Source organism: Dendronephthya gigantea, unplaced genomic scaffold, assembly GCF_004324835.1.
Source record: "Dendronephthya gigantea isolate DGI-Jeju-01 unplaced genomic scaffold, DenGig_1.0 000053F, whole genome shotgun sequence".
NCBI lineage: Eukaryota > Metazoa > Cnidaria > Anthozoa > Malacalcyonacea > Nephtheidae > Dendronephthya > Dendronephthya gigantea.
The window spans coordinates 213,797-225,801 of record NW_021163063.1 but is presented as its reverse complement, the minus strand read 5'-3'; the positions used below and the strand labels follow the sequence as shown (position 1 = coordinate 225,801).

At 38.2% G+C, this 12,005-nt stretch overlaps 3 protein-coding genes across 4 annotated transcripts; 1 reads left to right on the top strand and 2 right to left on the bottom strand.

Moving 5' to 3' along the window:
• Nucleotides 1–215: 215 nt before the first annotated feature.
• Nucleotides 216–2,602, bottom strand: LOC114529171. The gene is made up of 3 exons (XM_028550940.1): nucleotides 2,448–2,602; nucleotides 1,647–1,999; nucleotides 216–907 (listed from the first exon to the last, which is right to left on the bottom strand). The coding sequence occupies exons 2-3, from the start codon at nucleotides 1,993–1,995 to the stop codon at nucleotides 360–362; spliced, it is 897 nt and encodes a 298-aa protein (XP_028406741.1). The 5' UTR covers nucleotides 1,996–1,999; nucleotides 2,448–2,602; the 3' UTR covers nucleotides 216–359.
• Nucleotides 2,603–4,982: 2,380 nt separating this feature from the next.
• Nucleotides 4,983–6,795, top strand: LOC114529169 (neurogenic locus notch homolog protein 1-like). 2 transcript variants are annotated; one of them, XM_028550935.1, is made up of 2 exons: nucleotides 4,983–6,247; nucleotides 6,461–6,795. In XM_028550935.1, the coding sequence occupies exons 1-2, from the start codon at nucleotides 5,204–5,206 to the stop codon at nucleotides 6,770–6,772; spliced, it is 1,356 nt and encodes a 451-aa protein (XP_028406736.1). In that variant the 5' UTR covers nucleotides 4,983–5,203; the 3' UTR covers nucleotides 6,773–6,795. The 2 variants fall into 2 exon arrangements, with proteins under 2 accessions (XP_028406736.1, XP_028406737.1); XM_028550936.1 differs by having other exon boundaries at nucleotides 5,028–5,842; nucleotides 6,257–6,795.
• Nucleotides 6,796–7,683: 888 nt separating this feature from the next.
• Nucleotides 7,684–11,700, bottom strand: LOC114529170. Its single transcript, XM_028550937.1, has 3 exons — nucleotides 11,608–11,700; nucleotides 9,058–9,411; nucleotides 7,684–8,319 (listed from the first exon to the last, which is right to left on the bottom strand). The coding sequence occupies exons 2-3, from the start codon at nucleotides 9,404–9,406 to the stop codon at nucleotides 7,766–7,768; spliced, it is 903 nt and encodes a 300-aa protein (XP_028406738.1). The 5' UTR covers nucleotides 9,407–9,411; nucleotides 11,608–11,700; the 3' UTR covers nucleotides 7,684–7,765.
• Nucleotides 11,701–12,005: the final 305 nt, after the last annotated feature.

The window sequence follows — 12,005 nt, the reverse complement described above, 5'->3', positions numbered from 1 at the left end:
CTTGATTTTCAATGTTTTACCTTAAATATTTTCTTCGATTAAGAATAAACTTTCTCGTTGATCATGCACTAGTAACAAAATTTCTATGTCACACTCAAGTGTGAGTCTGAGTGAGCTTTTTGAATACAGGCGTAAACCTTCAGTTGAAGTTAAATACCTTTTTATTGAAATTCGTTCTGAGAAAAATGAAACAAGAAAGAATTTGAGACGTTGAAATGGACTCGGGTTTGTAATGAAGTTTCTCGACTCTAGAATATTTAGTTTCATACTCCGTTTATATCTAAGTTTATTGCAATTCTAACCATGCCCAGTACGAGGTTGGACACCGTAGATCATGCACTTATGTTGTCCACAAAGTCCTAAACCTTCTCCGTACGTTCTTTGGCATTGCTTTCATCCACACTTGCCAGAAATTCGTTCAGGCTTTCGTCACTGAGCGGATACCAATCAAGTATTCCCTTGCAACCCACCACGCGTTCGTCTTGTTCAGCGGCAACATCACGCCGAAGCCCTTTCTTCATAACCTGTACCTCCAGTTCATCATAGAGATCAGCGTTGGTGGTCAGAAACAAATTCAACACCCTCATCAGCGCGTTTCCACGAGAGATCGTCAGCTGACAGAATTTCTCGGAATTGATATCGACGCCGTTGCTCTTGCAACGGACGAGACTTCTGGAGGCCATTACCATCAGCATCAGCGCGATGATATACTTGGTCCAATCTTCATTATTCTTAATCAAGATCACGATCCCAACAATTATCACCAAGACAGACACCACGAATGTGCAATTCGCAACAAGCTTGTATGCTTTGCATCCGTAAAGATTTTGGGTAAACTTTATGTAGCTGCCTGTGTGATAATTGGGATGACGGTAGGCAAAATAGATCAAAAGTACAAGCAGGAACCCTGGAATGATACGAAAAGCGACTTATGCAGGGTGAGTTTAAACGTTGAATTTGATACAATAAGATTTTGTATACTAGATGGTCATTATTTGCTTAAATGAGTAAACCAATTCTATAACCTATGCATATACTATATTGTAATTTTATAACTATACTAGTTCAATTGTTGTAAATATAAATTTTTCTTTAGCTTACTCTCACCTGTAACTACTAAAGTCTTTGTAACTGCAATGCTTGTTTTAAACTATCTATCTATCTACTAAAGGGCCTTTTTACATAGAGCGAGTTATCCCGGCTAGGGGAGGTGAAAACTGCATAATTATAATGAAAGACTAATAAATTTAAACCTTTCATATGATGCACTTTTTACCTCGCCTAGTTGGGCTAACTCGCTCCATGTAAACAGGCCCTAAGATGAAAGTAGTAATGCAAACAGTGATTAGCCTTCATTTGTTGCACTCTAAATGCCAGAACCATTTAACGGGACAATTAGTCAGTCTCTGCAAAATTATCAACCGTAGCTAAACTATAACTTAAGCAATTTTTCAAACTGAGACTATACTCGATATTTTGCTGAAAGATTTCGTTTTGATATACATACAAATATACAAACTCTTTTTTACCGTATCAGTGAAAACCTTACTGCGCAGTACAGTGAAGAATGGAAACAACTGAAGTTTTTAGAATAAACTAATCCGTTTACAAGACAAATTATCTTCAAAATAACTATAAATACATACCAAAGAGCCAGATTGTCATAAAAAAGAACATTATTCGTGGCTCAGGAACGTCAACTCCAACTAACGCGCCTTCGCAATGCTCCCCGCACTCATCGAAAGGTATCTGTGGACCCGAAGCGAGATATCTTACGTACGCTGATTTAGCGCAATCTTCAATCTCTCCTACACTCAGTTTCTCTTCATGCAAACATTTTGTCACCTCGTGTTGACGGTAGGCGGTCGTGATGGAGGTACCCGTGAGAATACCTTCAAACGTGCTGTAAACTGTGTACCATAGAAGCCATATTGGTCGCATCTCCGTCACAACGAAATGGATAAACGCCAATATCTCACCGTCCCTTTTGCCCATGGTCCTGAAAGAAAATGCCAAAAATGCTATAATCATATATAGGCAGCCCAAATATGCGTGATAATTTGAGCGCGAGAAAATTTTCGGCTATTTGTCAATTTGGGCTGCTTATGAAATAACGCGCATCAATAAGAAATCTATAGTTTCATTAAACTATAAAATGCTACATAGGTCAATGACTGCATCTAGCTATAATCACAGCACGGAGTTTGAAGCGACAAGATGGCCTCTAATTTAGAGTGGCTTCAAACCATCTCAGTGACAGTAAACTTTTTTTTAATAATTGAATCATGAGCTCAATCGCCTTCAGTTAAACTAGTCTGAAGTCGGTTTGAAGAACAAATAATAATCTATTTTCATCTTTTCTGTTGGCAAGGTTGACTATGAAATCGCACACTCTTTCGAACGGTTCGAAGCTGAATAGTAAATGAGTGATTTTGTGATTACTGTACCTTGTTTTAACTGAGTTTAACACCGACAAGGAGTCCCCCTAATGTCCAAGTATCAGAGATAACAAAGACAAAGTGTAGCTGAATTTGAAGCAGAGAACGCTTTGCGTGACTTTTGCAACATACTTTTGTTGACAACCAGCAACCTGAATTTCGCGGTTAATTATTACGTCGGGATTGACGTCAGTCATTCGGAGTATAATGCAGCGTTTGGGACAGGGCAATTTGATACGAAGAAATGTGATAGTATAAAATAATAAAGCGTGTTCCAATTTGCCGATATTTGACGAGTTGTACAGATTTAAACCATGGTGTTCAGTCGCTTTTACACGGGCAAATTTCTTTGGCAGGAAGTTTTTGTTGACGTAAAAATTAGCATCACCAGTCTTTGTCCAAATGCTTTTTACTTTCGTCAAAGCAATAGATTATTTCCGTTTACAAGTTACCCATCAAATCCACATGCAGAATTGCAGATATATTTAGCACATTATAATTATGCACTGCTATGACAAGTTATGATGTTCATGTCTTTAAAACCTATTTTCCAGTCCGTCGTTACCCGTCGGCCGTCGCTCTATACCACGCCAAGTGACGGATGTCATTGAGCGCCATATCTCTCAGTACTTGATGAAAACTAACTGATTTCATCATACGCAGTACAGAAGACGAGGGAAGCTGAGACTATTTTACATCTACCACTTGTCCTTCTAGCGGCAGACAGCGCGGATAAGTGAAGCATAGGGTTGTTTTGTTTTTTTGTACGTACGTACACACGTAGAAGTTTAAAATAATTTAAATCATACTTATGAAATCAACGATTGAATAGACGCATAGGTTGGATTCTGTTGGTGATTTGCAGTGTTTTTTTTTATTTAATTGATTTGATTTCATTTAAAATTAATTATACAACAGCTTAGAAGATTTTTCGTACCTGCAAATTTAGGCAAATCGTCATGTTTAGATGTAAATATTTCCGAAACTATTTAATTATATCAAAAAGGGTTGTGGAACTTATAAACTAATTTTTAAAGCTCAATTCAAATCCGTAAAGATCCCACAAGTGATATAGGCACTTTAAGACTGATTGCTAGCGATGTAACATATGCATTTGTGTTGACTTTCCCTACCTGCTAAAACATCGCTATTTGCATGCTTGCTTGCTAACTCGTAGTTAATGTTACAGAATAGGCAATGGAAGCGATAATTTATACAAAGACTCTTGAGACTTATTCTATATAACGAGGGTCTTAACCAGTTTAATTGCTAAATCCTAATGTTTCGAAAGTTTTATAGGGAAATAGTAATAATTAATTAATATGGATAATGTGGCGATCATGTTGAATGAGACGTTAGTAACGTCATTAGTTCCCCAGCAACTGTTCTGTTCCTGTTCACCTTGGCGAAAATAATAGTAAAATTCAAATTTGGAAACAAATTCAGGAAGTCCAGGCCGATAATTAAAGTGTTGCTCGTTTTAATATGACGAGTGTTTTTTCTTTGTAAACAACGGCGCGATGTGATTGGCTGGTGGCGGAAGAGAATTCTTTCAAAAATTAAGCAGGTCGGGAACTGATCCAAGTCTTAAACTGAGTGAAATGATGTGAAAATTGAGATGAAAATTTGAGTTAACCCAAGATTAAGCTAGATAGCGATTTTTCAACCAATTTAAACACATGGTTGAAAGCAATGAATTTGCAACTTCGGAGTAAAAATCATTATGAAAGAGAACCCCCAGGTTTAATGCAGGTTATACTGAACAGCGGACAATTTTAAAGCGATTGAAACTATCAGATGGATAGTGTAATCCAGCTTTCGTAAAACCTGCCTTGGAGATGGTAAACGTGCATTCCGTTCCGTAAACCCTAGCTCCTGTAAACAGTTGTACATTCAGTTCAAAATATGTATTTTCCGTCGACATCTCTACACACTAATGTATTATTCTTGATCAAACAGAACAGCAGTGACCACAAAAACAGTATTGTTTTTATTCAACTTGTAAGTGATCATAATTCAGGGTCAGCGAAACGTAAGACAATGGCAGCCGCCGGAACTTCTTCCAGAAACCAGACAATGGCCTACTCGAAGATATTGACTTCGAATATTACTTTGACAAATTACGATGACTGACATATAATGCATAAATATGTTTAGTCATTAACAAGATGCACATATGAGAGTAAACTTTGGTCTACTCCACCGTTTAAGCTGAACTACGTATACTGGATGCTAGACAACTAAATAACATATTGCTTGGCTATAATAAACTCTGTTTTTTATCATGCAACATTGGGCCGGTCAAACCAGTATATACAAGTATATTGAGCATAATAATATCGGATGATATTACAACAACTTCAATAAAGGTTGTCAAAAAGATTTAACTAATTCCATTACAGTGATCATGCACTACTATATGCCACTTTAGGACTTAAAAATTCAGCTTTTCAAGCCAAGCTAAGGCGACGTAAAAAGGAAAATGCTCTTTATTTATGGAGCCTAATACGAGACAACCATTATACATTGCGCGCTCTGAGTTTGAGGTCAAGGTTTTAACACCATCACAATATAACAATGTCAATGCATGCATAAAAAGGTCAAGTTTAATTGAATGAGCAGTTTATTTTCGACTTTATCTACGTACTTACGTGTCTGCCGACTGATACTGTTTATTTGAAAGTGACCGACTAACACTAGTTGTAAACTTAAATAGAAAGTCGCTTGGAAGAGAATTTCCGATCACGTTGAATAGTTCGATCGCAATGCGTCAATTCAATTCGGGGCTTTATTTGGCCAGCGTGCTGGTTGTTATCCTGTGTTGCAACGTGTCGCCTAGTTCACAGTGCGGAAAGGGACGCGGGATATCGTTGCCGCGAAATCGCAAGTATAAGGAGAATTGTTGCTTCTTCAAATTTCGGGGCATTGGTAAGGCTTGCAAGAAGAGCTGCGTTGGATATGTCTGCTATGACGACTGGGATTGTTCATATAGAGAATATTGTACGTTAAGCAAGCGCTGTGCTCCCAAAGTACGTCCAAAGCTGCGTTTGAAAACGACTGTCGCCATTACCCCGAGACCGTTTACCACCCTACCTGTCAAAGAGTGTTTCCGAGATTCCGACTGCTCTACAACGGGATACTGCTGTATTCTTAGTTATTCTGGCCCGGTAGAAAGGGTATGCCAGTCAAGTTGTGTCGGGTATCTTTGCTCTCCCGAAAACGCCGACTGTGGCAGTAATGAAGAATGCGTAGATCATAAATGCAAACTAGTCAACCGACCAAACACCCCTACTACTGTGTTTCCCACCACAACCTCCAAGGCGCGTATTTGTGATGAATATTCGCATTGTGTGGCTAGTGGAGGTTTTTGTTGTATCGTCGACTGGACTCGTGAAATTCAAAAGGAATGCAAGTCATCTTGTGTTGGAAACCATTGCTATGAAGACAGCGACTGTGGTTTAAATGAACACTGCAGAAACCTCCGATGTGAACCAGGTCATAGCCCAACAGTCCGGACATTTCCCCCAACTCGTGACATGAGTAAATGTTCTGAAGACTCAGGTTGTGTCAAAGGAAAATACTGTTGTATCGTTGACTGGTCTCGTGCGATTCAAAAGGAATGCAAGTCATCTTGTGTTGGAGATCTTTGCTATGAAGACAGCAATTGTGGTTTGAATGAGAACTGCATTTCAAGTCGTTGTGTACTTGCTTCGACAGCGCCAATGACGACGCTTAAAATAAATACTTGTGCACAGGATTCGCACTGTGCTCGTGGAAAATACTGTTGTATCGTCGACTGGACACGTGAAATTCAGAAGGAATGCAAGTCATCTTGTGTTGGAAACCATTGCTATGAAGACAGCGACTGCGGTTTAAATGAACACTGCATAAACCTCCGATGTGAACCAGGTGATAACCGAGCAGTCCAGACATTTCCCCCAACTCGTGATATAAGTAAATGTTCTGAAGACTCGGGTTGTGTCAAAGGAGAATACTGTTGTATCGTCGACTGGACTCGTGAAATTCAGAAGGAATGCAAGTCATCTTGTGTTGGAAACCATTGCTATGAAGACAGCGACTGTGCCTTAAATGAAACCTGCAATTACGACCTAAAGTGTGAACTAGAAAGTCGACCAAGTGTCGGGACAGTTAGTCCAAATCCCTGTTCTCGAGACTCAGATTGCACTAAAGGAAATTTCTGTTGTATCGTGGATTGGAGAGGCCTCATGGAGAAGAAATGCAAGGCGAGCTGTGTGGGAGACCTTTGTTATGAGGACAGCGATTGTGGGATGAAAGAATTTTGTACTTCGCACAGTCATTGCAATGCAATATGATTAACTATCGTACTGAACAAGAAATTTGTTACATCCGCATAAACCTATTGCGCATTTAGCGAATTTAATAATATTGATTGTTTTACTTATTAGGGTCTGTTTACATGAACCTGGTTACCCGAAATTCATGAATTTGAGGTATCGAAAAAGGACTTTATGAAAGGAAACAAGCACGTTTTATTGTTGAGATTGAGACACCAATATCAGGATCATCTTTACTCATTTCAGTACCTCAAAATCATATCACGCTTCGTTTGAACTCGGTTATTTGGGATCATGTAAACAGCCCCTTTTTCGAATTTAAAGATAGAAAGATGGTATAGTACATAAATACTTCTGAACGTAGTTAATTTTCCTAGATAAGAGCGGCTTGACGATGATTGTTTCCTACTGTTTAGATAATAAATATACGCTGAATGACTGGTCCAGGGTATTGGCATGGGAATTAAGAGGCTGTTCCACGTGCCATCATTTAATTTTTTTAAAGGCAATTTGAATTTAAAGGCAATTCATTGGCTCACACGTGCCTTGAATTAACTTGGATTATCTAACCCCTATATGTCACGTATATTCTACCTATCTGTCTGCCTGACCAGCCTCGTGTCCAGGCGCTTTTTTTGCCAAACAAATGTTCTAAAGTTTGCCTAATACTCGACAAAACTCCAAGTAATTCTACTGTTTTTATATTGAAACACGTTTGCCTTTCAACTTACGTCCTTAATACTCGTTGTAGTAAGAATGAAACGCATGGGAACTGGGTTCTATCAAGGCACCTCGCGACGTCATCACAATCTCAGGTTAACTGTTTAAAAGTTAAAACTAGATTTAAACGGCAAATGTCTAATTTTTCCGTTATCGTTCAATTTGTATTAAGAATTAACTGGGTGAATTGTATATAAAATTTATTGTAAATTAACGTAGTCTTAGTTGATTTTTAATTCAATTTAAATTAAAAATGTATTTTAAAAGCGTCGTTGCAAGCGTCAGTCTCGTTTAGACTCGTTCTGTCAGTGTAGTGCCACATATTTCTTCACCTCCCAAAAGATCTTCGGAACTTGTGGACCTTGGTGTTTCCAGGAGGGTATGCCAGGTGAAAAACGCCGAGCATCCTTCTTTGCGTTCTTCCGGGGCCACCAAATCCCGGGGGAGCCCTTTTTTCATAAACTCGACCTCCAAGGCATCGAGGACACCAGCATTGGTGGTCAAGAAGAAATTCCAAACTTTCATGAACGTGTTTCCCCGAGAAATCTTCAATCCACAGAATTTCTCGCATCTGATATCGAGGCCATTGCTCTTCTGGCGAAGAAGGGTCCGGGAAGCCATCACCATTAATAATAATGCGACGATGTATTGGGTCCAGCCTTCGTTATACTTGATCAAGAGGAAGATCCCGAGAAGGATCATGATGACGGAGAGGAGGAACGTGACAATGGTCAAAACTTTGTACACTTTACTGGAATAAAGTGTCTGAGTAAACTTGATGTAACGGCCAGAGTAGTAATCTGGGTGGTGGTAGACGCAATACACCAGGAAAAGGAGATAGAGTCCTGAAATGAATGCAATAAATGCAACTGGTCTTTTTTAAGGAATCCTTTTCAGAGTCATTGACCCCTGTTTAAAATACAAGCAATGTTATATAAAACATAGAAGCATGTTCCACCCAATATTGTTTTCAGTGTGTACAAAGTATCAAAGGAAACGGGGGGGGGTGTCTTGGCCCCTCCAGTGGTACTACTGAGGGTCAATTACACCCCACTGTTAGCATTTTTGCAAATTCATAAAACATTGTTGGCAACATGGATACATGCTTATATGTTTTATATAACATGCTTATATTTTATGGAGGGGGTCACTTTCTGTCAAAATGATTGCTTAAAAAAGGTCCTGAATAAATTAGTCAGATGCATTCACTCTCAGTCTAGATGATGTTACTTCGACGATTTATCGTCCAGATTTATGTCCAGAAACACGTTTTGAGAAAGGTTCCTGATAGAAATCCACCGGTGAAAAGCACAACCTTCGTGCCATGCACTATAGATTTTATTCGATTGAGCAGCCGCGGGCTTAGAAAATTGATCAGGTATTTAAATTATAACAATAGTTTGATCTCTAAAGGTCTTCTTTTTTTATACACCCTGTATAAATGGCGTTTAAGTTTAACGCTCTACATAACATTATTAAAATTGCATAATTTTATATGATTGTTATGCATTCTGATGAATTGTGACAATTGTCAAAGTCAATATTTGCACTAATAAAAAATAATTGTTAAAAATTATTCATACCAAGAAGCCAGGTAGTCATGAAGAAAAACATAATGCGTGGTTCAGGTGCGGAAATCCCGACCGCAGAACCCGGACATTTGTCACTACAGTCTTTGAAATAATCCTGGGGACCAGAAGGCAGATATCTTCGATAAGCTGATTTAGCACAATCTGCGACGTCTCGTGAGTTGATATGTCCAAAATAAATGCACGCAACGACACTCTGAACGCCGTAGGCATTTTGAACAGCTGCACTCGTGACAACATTCGCAAACGTGCTGTAAACGGTGTACCATAGGAGCACTAGTGGTCTCATCTCAGTGATGGCGAAATGCAAAAATGCCAATATTTGTCCGTCCCGCTTACCCATTTGATCTGCAAAATCAACAGAGGTACAGAGATATTGAAATTCCCTGACCATTTTTAACCCGAGTAGAACGGCGGAACTACCCGTGGCGCTCATATACAAACATTAAACAATATAATCATGCTTTGGTTATGATGTCAAATATTTTGACATGGATAACCACGTTGTTTTAATGGTCAAATGCTTGTCCTATGTAAAGTTTCCAGCATGTTTGGCGCTCATATACTAACATTAAACAATATAACCATGCTTTAGTTATGATGTCAAATATTTTGAGATGGGATAACCACGCTGATGGTCAAATGCTTGTCCTATGTAAAGTTTCCAGCATGTTTGGCGCTCATAACAAACATTAAACAATATAACCATGCTTTGGTTATGATCAGTGTAATTTTTTTTAAATTGATAACCACGCTGTTTTAATGGTCAAATGGTTGTCCTATGTAAAGTTTCCAGCATGTTTGGCGCTCATATACAAACATTAAACAATATAATCATGCTTTGGTTATGATGTCAAATATTTTGACATGGATAACCACGCTGTTTTAATGGTCAAATGCTTGTCCTATGTAAAGTTTCCAGCATGTTTGGCGCTCATATACTAACATTAAACAATATAACCATGCTTTAGTTATGATGTCAAATATTTTGAGATGGGATAACCACGCTGATGGTCAAATGCTTGTCCTATGTAAAGTTTCCAGCATGTTTGGCGCTCATAACAAACATTAAACAATATAACCATGCTTTGGTTATGATCAGTGTAAAATTTTTTAAATTGATAACCACGCTGTTTTAATGGTCAAATGGTTGTCCTATGTAAAGTTTCCAGCATGTTTGGCGCTCATATACAAACATTAAACAATATAACCATGCTTTGGTTATGATGTCAAATATTTTGACATGGATATAACCACGCTGTTTTAATAGCCAAATGCTTGTCCTATGTAAAGTTTTCAGCATGTTTGGCGCTCAAAACAAACATTAAACAATATAATCATGCTTTGGTTATGATGTCAAATATTTTGACATGGATAACCACGCTGTTTTAGTGGTCAAATCACTCAAATGCTTGTCCTATGTAAAGTTTCCAGCATGTTTGGCGCTCATAACAAACATTAAACAATATAATCATGCTTTGGTTATGATGTCAAATATTTTGAATGGATAACCACGCTGTTTTAAAACTTTTAATGGTCAAATCACTCAAATGCTTGTCCTCGGTAAAGTTTCAGTCCAGCATGTTTGGAACTCGATCATATACAAACATTAAACAATAGAAACAACCAAAGAGGACCTCTTACGACTATGACGCCGTAGTTGTTGGCTTCTCAAATGCCTTAAGCGAAAGGATTAAATTATGAGAGGAACCACGCTGTTTTAATGGTCAAATGCTTGTCCTTTTTTGTCTATTTGTTTTGTGTTTGTTTTTTTTTATTTTGGGCAAACATATGTACTGAACATAAATAATTTCAAACCACTTGTAAACATGGCGGATTTATTACGACATGCAGATATCGTTGGAATATACTCATTTGTTTGAATTGGTTATCAAAATATCCTTTGAAGAAGTAAGCAAGAAATACAAATTGCTAAAAATATTGCTTGTAAATTGAGCGAACTAAAATATTTGAAATTAAAGACTAATCATTACGGAAAATTATTTGTGGGGTTAAAGCCCAATGAGCCAGCCTGCTCCGCGGTGCTTGACTTGCTGTCTATTTTGAGCTCAACCACCGTTTAAACTAAAAGGGCTTGATACAACCGGCCCCAGTATAGGAACAGGCGAAATCCGGCCCCAGTAAAGGCAGTATAGGAACAAGCGAAATGTTTCACTTTTCCGAAGGAAAAAGCGCTTATCAGCGTAGATATATATCAGTGGAGAGTCCTTTATTCGATCACCTTGGCATAATGTATTTGTGCGTTTCTGCAGCTATAATACGGTATATTGAGAGTATTTATTAGCATTTTCATCTTTGACTCCATTTCGGGTTAGTCTCAACGTCACGTAAACTATGCGGATATTAAATGCTAAGAAGCGTTTCATTATTAAAAACTCAGCCTTAAATTTACATTCAATTAATATGGACGCTGTCTCGACATGCACAACACCCTTTTGTTCAACATGACTGAAAATCTTGGAAAACAGCGTAGCGTGTATATAAACGATGTCAATCATATTAATTGTTGATGTTGTGACTTACCTTGTGAATGAAAATGTTGTATTCAATCTATTTTGAACGCGTTTCTCGTCGGTAAATTATCACACTATCAGGCTAGCTTTAGCAACATCGATTGCTTTCCCCCCCCCAAACACACAGGGATAAGGTCAGATATAAAAAAATTTTTGCTCATCCATTCTTCTCTGCCATTGGCTCGTCTTGAGTTGGTTCCAGGAAGTGCAAACTTGTTCTTGGAACGTGTGAAGACCCATTGGGGAGCAAATGCAAATTTTATTGGAGGCGAACAAATGGCAGCGTTCGAACGAGATTGGAATATTTTCAGTTCAAAAAATTTTGTGTGGCACCTGGTTGTCGAATATAGCCTTTTTACACTCCCGTAATAATAACTCCTTTTACAGATTATTATTATTGGGAAATTT